Genomic DNA, 23,988 nt, shown 5'->3' with positions numbered 1-23,988 from the left:
TTTTGTTTATCTAAAAGGGCCACGATGTAAAGTACTGAGAAACCAGTAGTTGTGTTTACCCTATAAAGTTATCAGTTTATTTATCTATTTTATTATTATTATTATTATTTCACGGTCCAATTATCACCTAGCGTGACCTGACTATTAAGCGGTTTTCAACATTGAGTATCGAAAGTTATCAAGCAATTACTTTGGTTTTGGTTTTGGTTTTACTGCGCTTTCAGATTGACCGAGTAGTCTAAATTGCTAAGTGACTGTTTTGGTTCTCAATTGAAAATTGCTCTAGTCATAAATAGGCTAAACGCCTCACACTCTGGAACTTCCAGTGTTGCATGTTTAATAATAGTTTCGTCAAACAGGGAATTTTTAAATTTACCCTGTAACCGGTTACACAAGATAGTTTGCGATAATGTTCACTAAAAAGGGGTAACGTCACGACTCTCTTTACGTTACAATTTCCTTTCCGGAAAGCCGTCAGAATGCATGCGTGATCTATCACGTGATTATATGCTGTTTGAAAACGAAACCAGACGCAGGTTCCGGGAATATTAAGAATCACGATTTATACTTCCACCGAATGACTTAAACGCTGAAAGGATATGAACATCGACACCATTTTATACAAAATGGAAGACCAAAGGCTTGATGAACTGAGTGAAACTCAGAATGAAACAGAACCACTTCTTCGGCCCGAGTCATCAGCAACTTACTTACACTTCCGGCCTGGCAGAGAACCACAGCAGGCTAATAGATTCACTGCATTCGTCCTGTCTGTTTTTAAAGTTACCTTCTGCTCGCTTGGATTGTGGGGACATCAAACATGGAACTACATTCCTCGAGTTCTATTCAGCGCAATTTGTATTTTTCCCACCGTTTTTTGGATCTTCAATTTCAACAGAATTTCTCGTCAAGATATTACTACGCCTGATACTAGTGCTGAAATAATATGTTTTACATTATTAGTTCCTCTTGCCGGTCTTCTCTCTTATATTGTTTTCACTGATTGTTTTATCGCAGCGGGGCGTAAAGACTCGGCCTTGGTATCTCCATCTGAAACGATGATGCTGGATATTCAAAGAACGGACATCTTCTTGTTATTTCTCGCTTTTGTTTTCATTATTATTTCTTTTTTAAGCACGTGGGTCCTTTCTCTCAAAATACAACCCACCGATGTCCCTGATGAAGCGGCTTTTACAGTACAGTATTTGGCTCATTGGACATCAGTCACCACTTGTCTCGTCTTCGCTGTCAGTTCCTTTACACTCGGTAAGTTACTTTATTTACATATCAAAATCATTACCCACAAAATTGGTGACTCTTACATGAAGGCATGAAGGTGGTACTATTACGCTTGCTCGTTGTGACCAAAATTCAAGATGGCGGCTCGTCCAAAAGTAGAATCGCAACCACCGAAGAGTTTTATTGACAAAGTTGAGCAACCAAAGCCTTGTGCTATAAAAAAAAAAAAAAGCCAAAAAAGGACAATAACCTCTACGATGTTGAAGTGACCGTGGTGGACAAGGACAAAAAATGCATGAAGATTCATGTCGGCCATGGAAATGAATTTGATGAGTGGCGTGATTTCAAATCGACAGTGATCAGTTACCATTTGTCCGCCTCGAAAAAACTTATGTTCCAGACGAAGAAACGTTAGAAAGCAGAAAGTAAATGTTTGACGGCAATTCATATAGCGCGATTAAGCGAAAACTGTGGTCTGACAGGAAAGAAGTACCCGGACGGTAGGAGTTCAGAATAGAGTTGCCAGTAGAACAGGATGTGTTTGACACTGAACTTGGTCAGGCAACGGGAAGTTACATTGAGAGAGGAAATTTTAACGATTGAATGTTCGAAAAAAAAATATAATAAATATTTATAAGTTTACTTACTTGTTGATCTCGTAAGTATACGAAGGAATATTCTGCCGGCTGAATTTCGCGTTTGAATCGTCATTTTGACCTCCAGAATGATCACCTACGGCGGTCACCGCCATGCAACACGCAAATACAACAAAGAAAACAAGATAGGAGATTTTCGAAGTTATTTTGCTATGCCGTAATTGATGCCAACCTCCACGAACTACATATCAAAATGCAGCAAATTTATTCCTGTGTTTAAATTTGGCGGTACATTTATTATTCCAAGTATGCGCTATCGAACAAGCCCAGTTTTCCTCGGTGCAGTGGTTTCCCGGCCGGTGACGCTTTTATAAATTTACCGTCAAACCCACGTAAGAAAGTGTTAAAAATGCCATGTTTAAATCGCGACAAAATCCTTCAGTTTATTATCGATAGTAGGTTACATATTTTTCAACTTATTTCTGGTGGTACATTTGAGAAAGAAATACTACTTTGGGAAAGAGAAGCAATATTCCACTCAAAGTAGCGTGTTTTTGGAACAATTTTAAAATTACCAGACGTCGGGGTCACGCGATACTGTGTATGGCAAACGTCGCAATGAATTTGATATGCATCACGAAGTCAGGCCATTTCATTCTTTCCCTAGCCTTCGCTCTTGAATAAAGCTTCGAGCAAATAATTACTGGTCATTGTTCTCCGATATCTATAGGGAGAAAGGCGTATAGAAAAAAGGGAATCTGGAATCCGGAATTCGGAAACGAAACCGGAACTGGAACCGAAAATGGAACTGGAACCACAAATTGGAGATATTTTGAGGGTGTTACTGACAACTGCTCTTGTAAGACTTTTCATTTCCATATGTTTTATTCATTTTCCTGATGTCACGGTTGCTTTTTTGTCCGGGGCGAACTTTTTCTTTGAGAATTTCCATTACATGTGAATGATGCAACTTGGGATCGAATAACTGACATCAGTAGTCTGCCACCATTTGCTGCTGGCTTTCTTTCTAATGGAAATGCATGAAACACTGAGCTACAAATTAAAAGCACATAGAATTTTTCAATCTTTTCAGTTATATTCCGGTTCCGTTTTTGTTTTTGTTTCCGTTTCTGGATTTGGTGTTTCCATACGTCCTCAAGGCCCTACAGGGCTAGAGGGACAAGAATGGAGAAAGGCGGGAGGCAGATCTCGTTATATCGTACCCAGATCCCACTCATCGTATAGCGCAAAAACTAACTGTGGATCATCTGGGTCCGTGTATGGTATACTTTAAAATTCAGTTACATTGAAAACGTATTGTTATCAAAAATAGTTTTACAACTTTCCCACCTAATTTTGTTGTGTGGTGTAGTAAGATTGTAAAGGTTTCCAAAATCTGCAAAATTGGGTTTGAACTAAGACAGCCTCAGTATTACAACAAAATATAAATAATTAACTAGGTCAGCAACACAAACAGAAAAAAAACATAGGCACGCAAGGCGTGCAAGAGTTATTTTTTTCTGTGAAGTTTTGGAGATAGAAACATTCATGGTACAGTAATGATTTGGTTAATTTGATAAGTTTTTTTGGTTGCGATGTTACATCGGTCATGGTAAGATAGCTAAATAGTAAGCCATAAAATGTTTGACTGAACAAACTACAGTAATCTGACACGTTTCCAGATTAATGTAGATACCATCTTATTTTCTAACAGGCAATTTGATTCGCTCTTTAATACAACCCGCACTGTGATTGGTGTGACACGCGCACATGCATAACTCCCTCGCTCACCGATCACGTAACCCTTCCAACCCCCAAGAGAAATTTTTGCTCAAAAATACTCAAGTTAATTTAGAGACTTTTTCGCATTTTATACAAGTCGTAAGTTTACCTTTTCAGACAGCACAACACAACACAACACAACTTCACCGAAACCAGAAAGAAAGAGAAAAAAAACCTCTGACACGTTGAAAGTCTGATCTAATTAAATGCACTTTAACTTGGTGCCACGCAGTCTTCAAAGAACATTTGAACAGTTTTCATACTTTTTACCTTTAAAAATATCGAACTGAAATGAGTGTCATCAAATAAAACTATTAAACTGCTACTGCAGAGACGTAAAAACCGTCCAGAAACGAAACCTTCTTTTTTGTTTAATATCCTGGAAACAATAGCCGATAACTTGTCAGCTCTAATTGAATTTACTCCCATATAAAAAACAAAAGTGTTAAGTTACCATTTGTTACTAAAGATAGCAAACACCTCGTGGGAAAGAGTGGTGACGATTCGTCAGCTCTAATTGAATTTACTCCCTTGTGAAAAACAAGAGTGTCAAATTACACTTTGTAACTAAAAAACAAAAATGTCTCGTTATATTTGCATGCAACAAGAACAAAGCAATTGTTACCCGCACTTACTATTGTAAACGTTAGAACTGTTTCAAATCTAAAGTCTCGTCCCCTCTAAAACATGTCCTAAGAACTAGACGCGACGATTCGTGACCTCTAATTGAATTTACTCCTTGTGAAAAACAAAAGTATCAAATTACCTTTGTAACCAAAAATAAAAATATCTCGTTGCATTTGCATACTACTAACTCACGAACTGTTTCAAACCTCAAGGCTCATCTCGTTCATTTAACTAAAATCCTCGGCCTAACCAACAGAAAATGTCGAAGTAAACCCAATATATGAATACTTCCTCCTCTTTTATAGAAGAATAAATATGGCCGTTCTGAACTCTATCGGGATCAAATCTTCTCGCATACCATTTACCTTTACAACAAGAAATTTGATTGGCTGTTTATAGTAGATCCAATCTGATTGGTGTGACATACATACATCTCTCATTCACTCACTCACTCACTCACTCACTCACTCACTCACTCACTCACTCACCCATTGACCCGTCCATAACATACCCGACGCGCCGACTAAGAGGTATTTTTTTTTTACAAAAAAATAACTCAAAAATGAATAAAACTAGTCACAATGAAATACTACCGTATACCAAAAAGATATCTCTATCAATACTAGATTAAGAAGGCAACGACCCAGGGTTGTCATTGATGATAAATTCTATTACATATACCAGTATCAAATAAGAAGGTAGCGTGGGAAACCTGACAAAATTTCTAAGAATGTGGCTGTGTGTTAGTTACTGGCATGTGATTGTGCAAATGAACTAGCTAGAAAGCCTATAAATTCTGTGATATATATAATATATGTCTGGATTTATGAAAACAGTGTTAAAGAACGTCTCTCCCGCATAGGCGTTTGTTTTCCTCTTATTTTTGTTTGTTTTTCTTATCCCTTGATGTGATTTTAAGGTCTTTAGGAGTCTTGAAATCAAGGTCCTCTGGTGCAAAGTAATGACACGGTTTTCTTAAATCCAGTCATATATCTGAGTGATTTCGCAAAAACATGCCCACTAGGTTTTCGCCTGGATTGCAGCCCGAATCCAGGCTAAGCCAGCAACTTTAAATCCAGAGGGGACTCTGTCACGGTTGTGCCTAAATCCTACTGCTCAGAAGGACAACCAAGGAGTACCAGGAGCGAGTTTCCGAGTCGAGCAGTTTTCGGAAATTGTCGGCTATTCCAATATGGCGGACTATACCAATCACATAAATATGCGAATTGCCAGTGGTAAAACTATGTTGATCAACAAGACAAGTACGTTTTTATTCACCTGACAAGTTAAGAATAATGTGTAGAGAGTAAAGCAGTGAGTTGTTCGGCAAATGCTGTATATTTCTTTAGATCTCTTCCCGTCTAGTTCGTAAACCGTAAATTTGTAAGCCGGCTAACACATTACACTGTAGACGTCTTTGACTTATAATAAGCACAAGCGTTTTTAAATACATCGTTCCTTCAGGACGAATATCTTTATTGATTCGGCGGATCCCCGAATTCAAACTTCCTTGCCTTGTCCCTCTGACCGGTAGGATCTTGGAAATACTACTGACCAGAGGGACAGCTTGTGTATAAGGTAATTGGACTCAAGTCGATGCACAGTTTTATTTGTAGAATAGTTTGATACATTGCTCTTTAGTTTTATACTAAACTAGAATCACTCTACAGTTAAATATTTTCAGTTCTCTGTGATCTTGTCCCTCTGGTCTGTAGGATCTTGAAAATACTACTGGCCAGAGGGACAGCTTGTGTATATACCTGATGTTTTGAAAACCAGGTCCGAACAGCCCAATAACAGCTGGTGCCTAATAGAGTCATGTAAGCAGTGCTTACCAAGTTCTGCACTCCACATTTCATCTTGTGTAAAAAGGAAATGACACTAGAATCTCTGGGCCACCTGTGGATGAATTCAGGCTTAACTGTCATCATATCAGATAAAAGCTCTTTGCAAGCATAACTTAATGACAGCAAACTAAAATGCCTTGAAATCTTCCCCTCCCCCCGGGGGTCAGGTACCACTCCGCACATAGCAGCCCCCCCCCCTCACGACAATAGTGGAACCTTCTGCCAAGGCAATAAACCCACTCAGCTTTGGGAAATTCCGTGCACTTTAAGGATTGTGTCACGTCGGACAGCTAAGTACATACCCAGCCGTCAGACTGACTTGAGACTATGGACACAAGTTCAAACCGACCCCACCCCCCTGGATTAAGGGCCAGGGACCCCAAAGAGGTATCCACAATTAGCCACACTCCTGTAGATGTCTCCAGACTTTCCGGTAACGGAGCCCCCCCTGGAAAATAATGTGCTACGCTAAGCTGAAATCGATGCCTGCGCCATCGATTTCAGCACAGCTCGTGGAGTACAATTAGGTATGCGTTTTTCAAAACTTCAAGGAAAAGTGCAATTGTAATGGCTCTATGTTTCCAGGTCATGCATTTTCTGTAAAACAACATGTCCTTTTGCACTCAGATTAAGTCACTGTCTGAGCCCATTTAGGGTTGACCCGCCCGTCAGCTTGGAGAGGTAAGATCAGTACATTATAGCAACCCCGTTTTGCCTACAAAATTTACCTTTGGCTTCAACTTTATAACAAACCAGTTTGATTTTGACAGTGTGGCATGTTTATGATCTACAGCCCCTACCTTCATCTAGAAAAACCAGACTCAAATTGAAAATGAAAACAAGAAAATCCAAAAGACTATTAATCAAGTCAAACTGGTTTGAAAAGTTTACCAACAAAAATAACTTCACAGCACAATTAACAGACCCCTTTTTCAAAACTGCAGGTAGGTATACATGTAAGGTAATTGGACTTGAGTCCATGCACATAATTTTACTTGTAGAATAGTTTGATACATTGCTCTTTAGCTTTACACTACACTAGATTATCACTCTACGGTAATATTTCAGTTCTCTGTGATCTTGTCCCTCTGGCTGGTAGGATCTTGAAAATACTACCGGCTAGAGGGACAGCTTGTGTATACATGTAAGGTAATTGGAATTAAGTCCATGCACAATTTTATTTGTACCATAGTTTGATACATTGTTCTTTAGTCTTACACCACACTAGATTATCACTCTATAGAAACATTTCAGTTTTCTGTGATCTTGTCCCTCTAGCCTGTAGGATCTTGAAAATACTACCGACTAGAGGGACAGCTTGTGTATAAGGTAATTGGACTCAAGTCGATGCACAGTTTTATTTGTAGAATAGTTTGATACATTACTCTTTAGTCTTACACTACACTAGAATCACTCTACAGTAATAGTTTCAGTTTTCTGTGATCTTGTCTCTCTAGCCGGTAGGATCTTGAAAATACTACCGGCCAGAAGGACAGGTTGTGCATAAGGTAACTGGACTTAAGCCCATGCTCAGTTTTATTTGTAGAATAGTTTGATTGATTGCTTAGTCTTACACTACACTACAATCACTCTGCAGTAATATTTTCAGTTCTCTGTGATCTTGTCCCCCTGGCCGGTGGGATCTTGAAAATACTACTGGCCAGAGGGACAGCTTGTGTATAAGGTAATTGGACTTAAGTTCATGGTGTCTGTAAAAAGTCAGTGAACATGACAGTATCAGTGTGGAATCTTAAGTTGAATGATGGATTTAGAGTGTTTATTTAGTGAGGGAAACTGTTATATATATGTACAACTGGTTAAGGAAATATGGAGACGAATCCTTTTCAAGCAAAATTAATATTTTACTATTGATGAAAACTTTTGAGTTCTTTTGAATGTACATTCCTTCAGTTTGGTAGCATTTGCTGTAAGATCTGCATTTTCATCACTTCATGGAAAGAGAGAATGTCATCCTGGAAAATAAGACAAACATAGTGAATTTCTGCAAGAAAGTGTTATAAATAGGAGATGTGTAGTTGGTATCCATGTAGTTTGGTTTAAATTGATTTTCCATTACTTTGTCATGCAATGAGAAGTGTTGATACTTGCTTTCGATTCAAAATACCTGGTTGAAATTAGGAGTTTCTCCCCTGCTGAGATGCTGTAGAAACTAAACATAGATAATACCAATGAATTTAAAATGTATCACTAGCACAAGTGATCAGTTCAGGTAAAGATGAACACTTTGATTTGAATTAACTCAAGCCAAGCTGATTATTTAAAGAGACATGGTAATTGATAGAATATGGTATTTGCACAACTTACCATACAGACAAAGACACCACAATCATAATCATTTTTTTGCTTAGGTGTATCCCATGTATAGGGATTGAATTAAAATGTGTAAGAAAATGTTCAGTCAAAAGAGCCCGAGCTTGTGTGGACTAAGTGCAGACAAAGAGCTTGGCACATTTATATTACCATAAATCTAACTAACTGGCATATATCTAACTGACACCATCGCTGCCATGTTGGATGACCATTAACAAAAGAATTAGCCTAGTTTATTGTTCTTGTCATCCAACATGGCCGCCAGAGTCTTTGTCACTTGAATTTTCTGCCTATTTCGCACCAATTTCATCACATGCCATTTACATTGTCTGCGATTAGTTACTGGGGGTGGGAGATTATTAACTCTGTTACCTACATCATAAGGACCCCTATAAGCGTTCTAATGCAACTGTAGCTCTATTTGTTCCATTTACAGTATAATTGTTTTGTGGGCTGACTAAAAATTTTAATCAGGTTCAATTAAGTTGTTGTGGAACAATTTTTTTGGCGGGGGGTGGTGGGGGGGGGGGGGGGAGCGCGAAAGGGGGTCAGAAACTCCCAGTTCTCCCACTTCCCGTACTTTCATCTCTTGACTCCCGCCTTATTCCTTTTCGCCCTGTCCCCTGTAGATAAGGACACTCAAAACACATACTTGTCCTTTAGCTGCACGATCCTTTGGCGTTTCTTTTCCTTTTTTCCTTTGTTTTCAACCTTGCTCCTCTAGCTCTTCACGTCTTTTGACCGTTTAAATGACAACATTTATGACCTATGTTGTAACCACTGTAAAAGGGTTTCCAATTTTACCAGAAGTTGGCCTCAGTTTTTCAGTCCAAGGACAGATTTAATTTTTCCTTCAGTCCAGAAGTCTCAAGATAAGCTAAGTGTAAGTCAAAAAACATTTGGGTTCTTGTTTTTGAAAGTATTTTAATGCTTAATAAATGATTCCCGTCTTCGTAGAACTCCCACTTCTCACCCTTTGTTCTCCTGCCTCCTGCCCCCTAATCTTCTGGGGCTCCTGCCCCTCGGCCCCCCCCCCCCCCCCAATTTTACTCATGGGTGCCCAAATATGCAAACTCAGCAAACTATTCAATCTGATTAATTTTTAGGGTAACTGGGGTTACACTTATTTACACTTGTCGTTTAGAAAGCCTCATTTTAGAAGTGACTTATCCTTTGCGGGATACAGGATTAATAAACATGACGGAAATAGACTAGAAATTTTGCAATGAGAGTAGCTTTCTGAGTATGTCAGGTCAGTGTCCTTTAAGCAATATGTTTTGGTTAAATAAAGGATTCCTTAAACCTATTTTGTTTAAAGGTAAACACCATTCACAAAAAAAAATAATAGAAGGACATTTTCATTACTTTAATTTGTGTTTATTCCATAAACAAATAGTCTTACAATGCTAAGGAACAGTATCCAACTCTTTAAGTTTAACAATCCTCCTGAAGAGATTCCTTTATCCTTACACAGAGTATTCAAGTCTCAAAATAATATATTAAATATTGATGTATACAACTTGAGCCCACTGGACATGTCAGAAATGTGTCCTAGAACTGCCTGGCACTCTGTTTCACTTGGAGTGAATGCAAAGTAAATTTTCTTAAGGCACTGAATTCAAGTGCCTGATAACCTTCATATAAATGGGAATCCTCAATATTCTAGCCTGCTTTATGACTTAAGCAATAAGAGCAATTATCAAACTATTGTACAAATAAAACTGTGCATCGACTTGAGTCCAATTACCTTATACACAAGCTGTCCTTCTGGCCCGTAGTATTTTCAAGATCCTACCGGCCAGAGGGACAAGATCACAGAAAATTGAAGATATTACTGTAGAGTGATAATCTAATGTAGTGTAAGACTAAAGAGCAATGTATCAAGCTATTGTACAAACAAAACTGTGCATGGACTTGAGTCCAATTACCTTATACACAACCTGTCCTTCTGGCCGGTAGTATTTTCAAGATCCTACCGGCTAGAGGGACAAGATTACAGAAAACTGAAAATATTACTGTAGAGTGATAATCTAGTGTAGTGTAAGACTAAAGAGCAATGTATCAAACTATTCTACAAATAAAACTGTGTATCGACTTGAGTCCAATTACCTTATACACAAGCTGTCCCTCTGGCCGGTAGTATTTTCAAGATCCTACCGGCCAGAGGGACAAGATCACAGAAAATTGAAGATATTACTGTAGAGTGATAATCTAATGTAGTGTAAGACTAAAGAGCAATGTATCAAGCTATTGTACAAACAAAACTGTGCATGGACTTGAGTCCAATTACCTTATACACAACCTGTCCTTCTGGCCGGTAGTATTTTCAAGATCCTACCGGCTAGAGGGACAAGATTACAGAAAACTGAAAATATTACTGTAGAGTGATAATCTAGTGTAGTGTAAGACTAAAGAGCAATGTATCAAACTATTCTACAAATAAAACTGTGCATCGACTTGAGTCCAATTACCTTATACACAAGCTGTCCGTCTGGCCGGTAGTATTTTCAAGATCCTACCGGCCAGAGGGACAAGATCACAGAAAACTGAAAATACTACTGTAGAGTGATAATCTAGTGTAGTGTAAGACTAAAGAGCAATGTATCAAGCTATTGTACAAATAAAACTGAGCATGGACTCGAGTCCAATTACCTTTTACACAAGCAGCTGTCCCCCTGGCCAGTAGTATTTTCAAGATCCTACTGGCTAAAGGGACAAGATTACAGAAAACTGAAAATGTTACTGTAGAGTGATAATCTAGTGTAGTGTAAGACTAAAGAGCAATGTATCAAACTATTCTACAAATAAGACTGTGCATCGACTTGAGTCCAACTACCTTATACACAAGCTGTCCCTCTGGCCGGTAGTATTTTCAAGATCCTACCAGCCAGAGGGACAAGATCACAAAAAACTGAAAAGATTCAACTGTAGAGTGATTCTAGTCTAGTATAAAACTTAAGAGCAATGTATCAAACTATTGTACAAATAAAACTGAGCATGAACTTAAGTCCAATTACCTTGTTCACAAGCTGTCCCTCTGGCCGGTAGTATTTTCAAGATCCTACCGGCCAGAGGGACAAGATCACAGAAAACTGAAATATTACTGTAGAGTGATAATCTAGTGTCGTGTTAGGCTAAGGAGCAATGTATCAAACTATTCTACAAATAAAACTGTGCATGGACTTAAGTCCAATTACCTTATACACAAGCTGTCCCTCTGGACGGCAGTATTTCCAAGATCCTACCGGCCAGAGGGACAAGGCAAAGGAAGTTTGAATTCGGGGATCCGCCGAATCAATAAAGATATTCGTCCTGAAGGAACGACGTATTTCAAAACGCTTGTGCCTATTATAAGTCAAAGACGTCTACAGTGTAATGTGTTAGCCGGCTTACAAATTTACGGTTTACGAACTAGACGGGAAGAGATCTAAAGAAATATACAGCATTTGCCGAACAACTCACTGCTTTACTCTCTACACATTATTCTTAACTTGTCAGGTGAATAAAAACGTACTTGTCTTGTTGATCAACATAGTTTTACCACTGGCAATTCACATATTTATGTGATTGGTATAGTCCGCCATATTGGAATAGCCGACAATTTCCGAAAACTGCTCGACTCGGAAACTCGCTCCTAGTACTCCTCGGTTGTCCTTCTGAGCAGTAGGATTTAGGCACAACCCTCTGTCACGGCATGGCTCAGGGCACATGGCCCAGTCACTGGCCTATTTGCTAATGGTTTGCTGGCAGCCAGCTGTCAAAAGTAGGGGTAGGGGAGGGTGTCTTGTACTGACACCCCCACCTAGCTAGACTGAGTTTTCAGTGTTAAATAACCTTGATATTGACTGTGTTTCTTTGTATTTTACTCAGTTGTTGAACCTTGTTTGAGGGTTTTGTGTTGACATGGCACCCTGCTGGAGTGGTCCATGCCACGTGCATGCGTGAGGGGCCAATCTCCTAGCCAGGGGAGTGGTCAGATGACTTCTGGCTGGTGGGACTGTCTTTGATTCAATGCGGGCATGTTTTTGCGAATATATACCTGCATGAATGTACGTTCACTGGTTGGTAGTAGCAGGCTCAAAGTATCAAAGAAAATGCATTTACAACTCAAACCTGGCCATACCTACGTAGCTTGAACATGGGCATGATGCCAAACGATAAATAATGTCTGTATTACTGTAAAAATCTATTCCAGGTACTATTGCACAAGACGCCTTCAGGCTAATCCGGGATGTTCAGAATGGAACCCTTGATGACGTGATAAGAATTCATGAACATCTGTGTACAGTTGTTTTCAATACAGTATCAGCTTACAGCGTTTGGTTTGTGCTACACTGGTTTACTTATGGAGCAGCCGTCGTTGTTACCGTCATACTTTTGTCAGAAGGGTCTTCCTCGCTTTAGCCTTTGTTGGTCTTCTATACCTGTTTGTATTACCCTGTTTCTGTGCGGCCAGGATCACAAGTAGCTGTGCTGGTAAGAGCTTTTATGTAGACAACAATTAACGATGAGAAAGTAATAATTTATATTATCATTCGTTACATTTTGTCTTCCTTTTCATTGTCCGAGAGGCCACCGCGTGACCTGCAATGACTGCCTACAAAAAATGGTCTGCTCATGCGCAATTTCGTCTAAATGTGTTTTGCTGCAAATAATATTCTACTCATGGGTAATTGTAACCGCACTCTTGGCGAAAAATGGCAGGTCGCTTCCCTGAGCTGACGATAGTGATGTAAATATCAAAACAAACATGGTGATCGAATGATAAACAATTATTGGACTCGATTTATCATTATCGCAAAATATCGTGATTTGTCAATGTATTTGCAGATCAGTTATCTGTGCTCTACGAACTTTCCACGTGCATCCATAACTCGATATGGGCACAGCTAAAAGCATGAACCAATTCTTTTATAACATGGCGACAACAACTTGGGCGCTAAAACATGTTTCGTTTGTGATTGACTACAAAGTTCTCACAATGTATGGTGAAGGAAAACAAAGGTCATTAGGATCCTAAATCTACTAATACTTTTTTTGTAACCTGTCTAATTCCTATTGAGCCATCATGAACGAAATCTCTATATACGCACGGCCGTGCGTATATAACATGAAGTGTGCAGTTTTAGTTTAGGTACAAAATTTCCGTCGAATTTAGAGCAAATTCCTTTTGTTTAAGTTTCGGCAATGTGAAGATTATTCTGCACAATCCAAACCCTACTTCGAGCCTTTGACCTTTACCTGGCTAAGATGTTTATTTAAGCTTGAGCATTTTGACTTTGTTTGTCTACGTTTTCATTTTAATTAATTCGAAGAAGCGAATTTTTCGTTGACAATTTTAGGAACCAGGTTAAGCGTTTTCGTTCAACTGTTACTCAACTGATTCTAATGACCTTTGTTTTCCTTCACCGTGCATCGCGAGAACCCCCATGTTGTTGTCGCCATGTTAAAAAAGAATTGGTTGATGCTTTCAGCTGTGCGTATATCGAGTTACGGATACACTTGGAAAGTTTGGAGAGCACTCAAGAAGCTAGAGTTACTCTCGGCTATTGCCTCGAGCAACTCTTTCGCTTCTCTCGTGCTTTCCAAATTTCCAATATACGTACGCTAAGCATGAACCAATTCTTTACTACATCCTAAGCCTCACATTCATGTGAAAAATCCTTTGTCTGGAAACATACCTACGAGGCTAAGGATAAAGTATTGCTATTCAAATTTGGGCAGCATTTATACAAGCGGTCTATTGCAAACAGTAGGCTGACATAAACCGCTTTGAAGATCCTTAAAATTCTAATACCCGTGTCTTTATTCTTATCTCTGGCCGTCTCAAATTACTTTACAAGAACGACTGTGGATGAGCCGGTACCTGTGTCATCGCTCTATATTTGGCTTCTTCAATACTGTATTGCCTTTTCCCTTCTTTTTCAAAGGAATCTACGAGAGAATCAACTGCACCACATCTGATGACTGGAATGAAGGCCATCCGTTCACAGATCGCCGCAACATCGCTCTGTTTATTTCCTACGCTAAGGACAGGCGCTGTGGGTTTAAAGTTTGTAGAATCACGTTTGATACTGCTCTGACCTGGGTTTCCTTTTTTCTTGGACTAACTGCTTTGCTGTTTCACTTTTTGCAATTAAAAAACTAACACGATCGAGAAAAAGACGGCTAGGGTTGTCAGGAAACCTTAGGTTGCAAATTGAAAAATCTGTAAACGAAACATCATTTCCAGTTGGTTAAAAAAGCCGCCATTTTGAATTTAAAAGATGCTAAGGACCAAAAAGGCCCAACGAGATTTTGTTAGTAGCAGGAAATCCATCAAGGGTTTCTATGCGTGATAGAAACCTCGAGCTCACAATCTAATTGTTACTTAGAAAACAGCCTTAAGAAAATACACGCGCTGATTGGTTAAAAATCGTATTTCTATTAAGCAATTAGATTATGAGCTCGAATTTCTATCGCTGCGCCTTCGTCAACTTTCACGCATTGAACTCGAGAGCGAATAATCTAATTGTTTTAGTATAAATCTACCAGTCGTTCAAAACTTAATCTAAATCCTCTTCACAGACACTTCGAAAACGCCAAGAAACAGCCGTCATTTTGTTAACAAGAGCACACTGCTACGCCACTCACTATCTATCACAGAATAGATAGTGAGTAGCGTAGCCAATCAGCGAACGACATTGGTGATAGAACGCTAGTAGATTTATACTAAAACTCGATAGAAACACGGTACATTTTTTCTATTTCTTAAATAGAAACACGATTTTTAACCAATCAGTGCGCGTATTTTCTTAAGACTGGTTAGTTGCATGAGCACACATAACCATCTGTTGTACTTTGCCCGGTTTTGAGCATGGGCAACCTCCAAAATGGACAACAAAAACATACAACAAAGAAGTTTGCCAGGTTTCCTAACCATTCCCCTCTATTAACTTTGAAACGATTTATTAAAATTGAAGGTTTTTCTGTCTATCCCAAGTTGGTTGTTGGAAAAAAAATGCAAAAGTTCTCTTACGAGTAATAGATCTTTGAAGTAATGAAGATCGTTAGCTTTGTAATGCCTTCCGTCATTGAGAATGGAGGTAATGTATATAGTATTAACAAAATCGTGTCAGTAACTACATTGTCGAATCCGATTGGTTGTTTCCAGTTGCTCGTGCAGCTTTCTAGGTTGAGTGTATCGCTGTTTCGATCTATATGTGATAAACATAATAAATAATTTGTATGTTACAATTAGATTATGAAAACGACATGATTGAAACGGTCAATACCTGGTACCTTTCTTTATAAGACGAGGATACGCTGGAGACAAACCATCTAACACAAGAATATCGAGTTGTTGGACTGCTTATCTCTAAGATTGGCATTGATTGGCCACTAATGAGCATCGTTAGACAGACTCTGTTTAAATTTAAACTGGAATTCTCCTGAGTTATGTTCCATCTTACTTCTTTGTCCGGAGACGCGGTGGCCTCATGGTTACTGCGCTCGTCTCCGCATCGAACGGTTTGGTATCGAACCCTGGCTGGGAACATTGCGTTTTGTTCTTGGGCAAGACACTTTACTCTCACAGTGCCTCTCTCCACCCAGGTGTGTAAATGGGTACCAGTGAATTTAATGCTGGGGGTAACCCTGCGATAGACTAGCATCCCAGTCAGGGGAAGCTGCAGAAATAGTCCTAGTCGCTTCGATTCATGCCACAGAAACCGCGATAAACTCCGGCCTGATGGGCCACATGGTTCCTACCGGCAGACTTACTCCTTTTTCAAATACATTCCGATATGTACAGAACTGAAAGTGCGCGTTAACACTTTCCTTTTTCTTTGGACTTCCAGCTTTGCTGCTTCACATCTTATTTTTTCTACTACAGAAAATTAACAAATTGACGTCAGTTTTTTATGCGTCTGTCCTCTTATTGATGATAAATTGCGTCATAACATTGTCAAAATGGCTGTGGATCCACGAGCCGCAGGCGAGTGGTTCCGCGGTAAACTTTGACAATGTTATGACGAAATTTATCATCAATAAGAGGACAGATGCATAAAAAAACTGACATCAATATATTTTTTTGCAATAAGAAGACCCCAAAATGGTCAAATGCCGGGAATAAATGAGGGGAAAACACGCCGTAACCCTGCCGTAAAACAAAGATAAGTGAATTTTATTCAAAATTACGTGAACTGTCAATAGCTTTTCTCGCTTTTTGATTGGCTACTTAAAAAAGGCCACAAAATCTCATTGGTTAAAAAGTTGACAATTTGACAGCTGTAAGTTGAACTTCAAAGCTTGCATAAATTAAAATTTTATCATCCATCTGTACTCTTATTGATGATAAAAATGAGCCAGCGCACGAGAAATCAGACAGATATTGTAAAAAGAGCAGTTGCCTTCAGTTATAGACATCAAGGAGGCTGTGGACAGCTTCTAAAATGGAAGTTCAATCTCACCGTCACCGACAGTTTTTCCTTGTTTTTTCAGAACCGTTTCTAAATAATGAAACAATTGTGAAAAGAAAAAAAAAGACAATTCTGAGCGGACATCTTAAGAGTATTGCTGTACAGTTTCTCCTCCTCAGAGGTGCGAAACGTTTAATAGAAGGCGGCTGTGCGAGATGAGTGCATGCGCAAAAACACGCCTCCGCTCATAGCGTTCAGCGGAATCTCCCCACCCGAAAAACCCCTTTGAGCCTCTGCGAAGGAGAGAGGGCCCTTGCCTGGTTTCTAAAGATTACACCGATCCAGTCTAGCTATGTGCATGCCCTAAAAGCTGGTTTCTATATGATCGCTGCGCGGATCGCCAAGATTACTGAAAAGAGTTCAGCACTCCCTGCGATCAAATGGAAACAGAGTATAAAATGGGGGAGACAAGGGGGGAGGACGGGGATTGTATTCAAGAGGTGGGAGAGTTTTTCGTGTTTTGCCCCCACCCCCAACCCCTCCACCTTAGTCTCGAGTCCAAGACTGGACGCGACAGAGCAGCGAAAATCGAGCCAACCCCCCCTCCCCCCCCCCTCTATCCTCTCCCCTTCCCAAATTTACGACTGCCACGCAAGCTAGAAATTTTACTAAGAAGGTTTTTCATGTGAAGAGGTACTTTGCTATATGGCAAAGCAGTCTTAATTGAGGTAAATCCAATCGTTTCTTTTGGTTCTTTCTTGGTCGGGATTTTGCCTCACGGAAACGGTCATAAGCCGTGTAGTTATTGGTTTGAAAGCCGGCAAATTTGAAGCAAGTATGGGCCGAGTTCCACGTGATAAACTGCTCACTAACGTTACTTTCTCGACCCTTACTGGGGAATGTTGGCTCCTCGACTGCAATCGGTAGGTCCGCCACGACCTCGGGCCAATATTCTCCACTGCAGCACTCGCGCTCGCTTAGTATAAGATGTTATTACTGATTTAGGCAGACGTAACGTGGAAGATCTGGTTATAGTAAATAGATCTTATTTGATATTTGACTGCGTGACTGAATAATTTTCCTGTTCTTCCACTGCGCACGCGTACGAGATTATAGAAAATGGAAATGAAAATAACTTGAGTCACAAATAAATACAAAGGAAGTCGATTTCCAATTATTTACGTGTATGTTTCCGTTAAATGGACGTTAAGAGGTTAAAAGAATACGTTAAATCTTTGGTCCTAACATGAAAATGCGGGGATGGCTAGACAAGATGAGGTCATGGAAGGTAATAATGCGCTAGCAAATGATGAAGAACAACATCTCATTCCTCCGCCACCACCAACTTATGTGTACTTCCGGCTTGGCCGAGAGCAACATGATGTCGATAAACGCAAAGGATTTGTGTTAAATATCTTCAAAGTTACCTTCTGTTTGCTTGGATTATGGAGTCATCAGGCTTGGAACTTCATTCCTCGCGTGCTAGTCACCGCTATTTGCGTTTATCAAGTCGTTTACGATTTCTATGTTGTGCTAGGATGTCACGGTTTTGATTGCAGCTTCTTACAAAACTCCACGGATTCTAAAAAGCCTTCTCACCACAAAGACGACCGTCAGATTGCCAATACTGTGTACACTATAGTTTCCCTCGCAGCTGTGGTTTCGTATGTCCTTTTCATAGGTTGTTTCATTGTAGCCCGACGCAAGGATTCGGCTTTAGTAGCACCCTCCGAATCACTGCAGGAAGACCTCGAGACACCGAATGTCTGGTGCTTGTATTTTGCATTTGTTATTATAACAGTGCTTTATTTAACATCGGTGGCTATGTTTTACGCCATCATATGGAGTCAGCCACGAAATTCGTACTTCGATATTCTTGCCACAGGAGTGGGTATGCAACTTTTGGCGCAGTGGACCGCAATAACTACTTGTCACGTGTTTGCCGTCAGTTCCTTTACACTTGGTGAGTTGTGTTCGTACAGAGCGGTTTTTAATTGTAGAGTGTAAGGGTGCTTACCATTAAGCCAAAAAGCTGGAAATTTCGGTTGAAAGTCAAATGGAACGGTAATTTTCCGGGAAATCCGTTGGGAAATCGTTAGGCTACCTACAGAGATAATCCTCTTTTTCCGTTCAGAACGGAACGGTGGAAGTTTTCGGAAATTTCGTTTCCATTTGCTACATTTTCGAGTTTGCAGTCTCTCAAGGCTGCCGCACATTAGACGAATTTTTGCCGTAGAACTGCAGATTTTTGTTGGGGTCAAATCGCGTTAAAATTTGTCGGGCCATCAGCTTGCCGCACGCTAGTCGAATTTTTGTCACCCCTAACCGCGTTGAGGCTTGGGGCCGAGCCATCCAAACTCAAGATGGCGCCTATTCCGCTGACGTGACTCTCGTAACATTTCCTAATTGGTTGAGGAGCGCGCGAGCCCCGACAAATTGTCTTGGTCCACCACACACTAGCCGACAAGGCCCGACAAGACGTTTTGAGATCTAGCGCTGTCAGATATCGCCCGACAAACCCCGATCTTGTCGCAGACTTGTCTAAATTCACCGCACACTAGCCGACAAGTGAAGATTTTTTGTCGGCTTGTGTGCGGCGACCTTTATCAGCCAAAAACAAAAACGGGAAATCGAACCGGGAGAGGTATTTCCTTATATGGGCTATATATATGCATGTGCGGCCCCAAAGGGTATGGTTTTTCAGTTGTTTTGGTCATAAATAGGGTATAGTTTTGCACTCTGGTCTTTAATTCAGTATGTTTTTTAGAAGAAGCTACTTTTTCATCATTATCAATAAGACCATCAACAAAAGGCCTTCATAAATTATGTTTAGAGCAACTGTGCCTGTCGCAACGGTCATAAATAGGTTATCGAATTTTTGGTCGGGTCATAAATAGGGTAGGGAAGATTGCAGATTTTGATCATAAATAGGGTGAGGGTTTCGGCAAGCGGACCGCGCACACCGCCCCCACCAAAGTTTTCTGGGAGTATCCTCCCAGGAAATCGAATTGTAAATGGTAAGCGTCGTGTCTTTCGGTTGGTTTGTCTGGTTTACTGATTTTGGAAAAAAAAAACCCTACCATTATTCCAAAGGTCATTCCAACCGGTTTATTCTGACAAATGGTAAGCAACCAGATAAGCGATCAAAACGGTCCGTTAGATAAAATGATAACGACTCAGTGAACAAACGAGAACCTGGGCAGAGACGTTACTGGCACCAGAGGTGGAGTTACACGAACACATGGGCTCCTACCCGCACCAAAGGTGGGAAACAAGTTTTACAGAGCGAATAACATTCCTTGTTCCGCGAGGGAGTGAGCAACGCTTCCTTCTGTGCGGAATATCGCATGACGCTTTTTGTTTCTTGTCGTAAGTTAAAACGTACCTTCTGGTGTGTTCTCCAGAAATGATAATAAGAGAACCTACCCATGCATGTAATCATCGGAATGATGTAATAGCTATTTTTATCTCCGTCTGATTGACACGTGGTTATAGGAGGGTCACTCTGCTTATTTTTAATTCGTGAACGTCAAATTAAGATATCAACTCAAAAAAGGACTAATGATTGAAAATAACTCACCAGCTATTGTAATTTAAGGCAACGGTAGCAAAATATCTGTTATTAGTTACTTCGTTCGGTGTTACTGATTTTCTGGTCTTTTCAACGTTTGCTTGTTCTTTTGAGGTTGGTCTAGTGAACTGCTACAACTTGTCTTTTTATTTGCTTTTGATATTATACATTCTTCAAGTACCCTTGTACAAGATGCTTTTAGGGTCATCCGCACTTTCACTGGCGGGTAGTAGCAAATTCAATGTATCAACGAAAATGCGTTTAGTTTCTGAGTAGCTTATAAAATAATTTACAGCTCAAAACTGGTCACACCTACGAAGCTTGAACATTGGTGTGATGCCAAACGATAAACGATGTCTAATTAGATATTTATTCCAGGTACTATTGCACAAGACGCCTTCAGGCGTATCCGGGACGAGCAGAATAGAACCCTGGATGACGTCATAAGAATTCACGAAGAGCTGTGTACAGTTGTTTTGAATACAGTGTCAGCTTACAGCGTGTGGTTCGTGGTGCACTGGTTTACTTACGGAGTAGGCGTTGTTTTATCTGTCATCTACATATCCAAAGAATTGCTTTCGAGGAACAAATATAGCACTGCAACCATAAACCTAGTGTATCTCGGCTTGTTCTTCCTATGCCATCTCTATCTGTTTCTTCTTCCCTGTTTGTTTGCCGCCAGGATTACAAGCAGTTGCACAGGTAAGAAAATACTCTAAGACCGCAGAATGAAAATACTTCAGACGCAAATATTAACTAATATATACAAGGGTAAACCAATGGTGTATGATAAAACAATGCAGAGTGGTAAAGAGTTCGTGCTCTCATGATGGTATGGATGAAGGGATTTCACACCATTTCTCGGCTATCAGTAGATTTTCCAGATCTCTGTTATAAAATTCGTGGTTTCTCAGCATCAGTTAAAGCCATCTAGACTATCTTTGGTATTACAAAATTATAAATACTTCCGAATGAATGAGACTAAGTCTCTGCAGATGCGTTCGTGATCACATTTGTTTTATTTAGTGATCTCGACTCATTCGAGACTGGACCTGAAAAAAGCGTCAGTTCGTAGCAGCAAGCAGACAGCGGTGAGAATAAAGAAATAATCGTGGTATTGCTTTGAGTTATCGCGAAATTCTCATATCTAGCATGAACGAAAAAATATATAACAGTGACTAACGATAAAAATTGTCATGAGGCATTGTATGTCTGATATCAGACTACCTAAGAATACCTGTAGAAAGTTACTCTTCCCATCGCTGATAACTACCGGTAACAAAAATAAATTGGAAAGGTGTAAAAGGTGGGTGATGGGGAATTTCCATCCTTACTACCCTCTTGGGCTCTTCTCAGGTTTGGCTCTCCTGCGCAGTTACTTGAAACAGTCTCAGTTTCTGTGAACTTGACATCAACAGTATTTTCAGTGCCTCCATGGACCGACGCTTAAATAAATCTGGTCAAAATCTAGACAAATCATCATATTTGCTTCACCTCGTCCCAGGAGATAACTCTATTACACCACCAAAAAGGTAGTTCAGAAGGCCAATAACTAAGATTAACCAATCAGATTGTTCTATTGCGGTCGAATATTCTTTAAGTATTTGACTGGCTAGTGTCCCGAAGTATATTGCCCAGTAGTTTTATTAATTACTTTTATCAATCGTAAGCAAAAAACCAAACAAACAAACAAACAAACAAACAAACAAAAACAAAGTACAAAGTGACAACTGCTTCAATTATTGATTGCTTTCTTCACGTTTGAAGGAATCTACGAGAGAATCAATTGCATCACATCTGATGATTGGAATGAAGCCCATCCGTTCAGGGATCGCCGTAACATCGCTCTGTTTATTTCTTACGCTAAGGACAGGCGTTGTGGGTTTAAAGTTGGTAGAATAACATTTAACACCTCTCTGGCCTGGTTGTCGTTTTTCTTTGGACTTACTGGTCTGTTGTATCACTTCTTCTAATTTTCGTCAAGTTTTCAGTTGACTGCCGACTGAACTTGTATATGAACAAAGGTATTGTGGTAAACTCATGATGTCAACTGGAAAGATCTCTGGCAGATACAGCCTGTGTCTTGTTTGGAAGTCTTTAGCTACATCAAATTTCAGACCAAATAACGCCAACAGCAGCAAGAAATGTCTAGTCCATTGCACGTCTAAGTCCTAAATTGATGTGGCTAAAGCTCGTTGTTGTCTAAAGCAAGCACACCTTTACCACCACAGTGCAAACGGCTTAATATTACGGGGCTAAATGACGTCCCGTTTTAGTACATCTCAGGGCCCTCTCATGTACTATAATGGACGACGCTTGCTAGCTAATCGTTAAACTTGCAGCTTCATTGGACTTAAGGATGTCCTCGGGTAGACTTCCTTTAGACAGTGCGCAGTTATAGAACGCTAATCGGTCGGCTCCTTGTCAGGGTCACCGCGCGAACTGAAATTCAGACGAGTGTAGCCTGGGCTCACCAATTAAAAAAAAGCAGGGGAGTGGATAGCGTTAAATAATAATAATAATAAAGAATAGATAGCAGCAAGAAGTTCTCTACATTTCATGCTAGGTAAGCTCTACAAGCTGCTGCAATTAGGAAAGGCCCCTACCCCTCCCCCCTCAAAAAAAAAAAATCACAAGCTAACGGAATGGAGGGGTTCAAATCTGCGGGCATGATTTTGGAAAATCGGACAGATATATATCTCATTAGACGTTTTGGTGTGTAGTATCGCTGTATATTTTTACGAGTTGTGCCGTATTTTGACGAGCCCGTAAGGCGAATCAAAATACAAACGAGTAAAAATATACAGAGGATATTACACGTTGGCGAGAAGATATGAATTTTATGTTCGAGTGGCAAGAACAATATCTCACGAGTGAGCGCAGCGAACAAGTGAGATATTGTTCTTGCCACGAGAGCATGAAATTCTCATCTTCGACCAACGTGTAATGTTCCTTTTATTATATAGACATACTGATAACGGCGTTTTTGACGATTTTCCGAAGATTTCCGACCACGTTCCGAAGATTTCCGAAGATTCTCCAAAACTTGTCCGAAGATCACACGAACGTTGTCGAGCATTTTCGAAAATTTCCGAAGATTACCGAAGATTGCCGAGGACTTTCGAGGAAGATCCGAAGATGTTTCGATGATACATCAACGAAATTAAGTACAATTTAAGAGACAAACTTGATATCAGTGAAATCATCGATATCTTCACTAGTGAGGATATGGAAAATACGCCACTAGAGTCCCGGATGTGGTTTCGTATGAATTTTGCGAGTGGTGTATTTTCCAGTGAAACACACGTGTCTATGTAATAAAAACGATACTACACACCAAAACACCTAATAAGAGATTTATTATTCAACTGCTGTAGTCAATAAATTTATCAGTGGAAGAGGGAGAGTGTGACAGGTTTGCGTGCGTGCGCCGACCTGTCCGGCAAACAGGTTTTCTACTGTACAAAAAACTGTCGCTCGTCGCCACACAACAAACCGTTTTTCACTATCTCTGACCAGGCAAATAAATTATTAGAACATTTGTAACAGGCGTCAGGAAAACAGGCATCATTGCCGGCGTAGTCCATAAGAAACTA

At 40.0% G+C, this 23,988-nt stretch overlaps 1 protein-coding gene, 1 long non-coding RNA gene and 1 pseudogene across 3 annotated transcripts; all 3 read left to right on the top strand.

The window, feature by feature from the left end:
• The first annotated feature begins 76 nt into the window (after positions 1–76).
• Positions 77–15,841, top strand: LOC110055886 (uncharacterized; annotated as a pseudogene). The gene is made up of 3 exons (XR_002297404.2): positions 77–1,266; positions 12,618–12,898; positions 14,353–15,841. The product of XR_002297404.2 is annotated as an uncharacterized LOC110055886 (transcript).
• LOC149118129 (uncharacterized) lies at positions 4,102–7,917 on the top strand. Its single transcript, XR_016207244.1, has 2 exons — positions 4,102–5,996; positions 7,040–7,917. It is a non-coding gene; the product is annotated as an uncharacterized LOC149118129 (long non-coding RNA).
• Positions 15,842–17,933: 2,092 nt separating the features above from the next.
• Positions 17,934–22,937, top strand: LOC149118128 (uncharacterized). Its single transcript, XM_089289720.1, has 3 exons — positions 17,934–18,784; positions 20,771–21,094; positions 22,160–22,937. The coding sequence occupies exons 1-3, from the start codon at positions 18,082–18,084 to the stop codon at positions 22,363–22,365; spliced, it is 1,233 nt and encodes a 410-aa protein (XP_089145846.1). The 5' UTR covers positions 17,934–18,081; the 3' UTR covers positions 22,366–22,937.
• Positions 22,938–23,988: the final 1,051 nt, after the last annotated feature.

The sequence above is a fragment of the Orbicella faveolata genome, unplaced genomic scaffold (assembly GCF_042242905.1).
Source record: "Orbicella faveolata isolate gen_17 unplaced genomic scaffold, um_ofav_v1 contig_1, whole genome shotgun sequence".
NCBI lineage: Eukaryota > Metazoa > Cnidaria > Anthozoa > Scleractinia > Merulinidae > Orbicella > Orbicella faveolata.
Note: the sequence above shows the minus strand (reverse complement) of the source record. Positions and strands in the feature narration are given on the sequence as shown.

Bases quoted from the DNA above. Each gene is read 5' to 3' on its own strand.
- LOC149118128 (XM_089289720.1), top strand. From the start codon at position 18,082: ATGGCTAGACAAGATGAGGTCATGGAAGGTAATAATGCGCTAGCAAAT. The intron at 18,785-20,770 runs GTGAGTTGTGTT...TATTTATTCCAG, and splicing joins CGTCAGTTCCTTTACACTTG to GTACTATTGCACAAGACGCC. The intron at 21,095-22,159 runs GTAAGAAAATAC...TCACGTTTGAAG, and splicing joins GATTACAAGCAGTTGCACAG to GAATCTACGAGAGAATCAAT.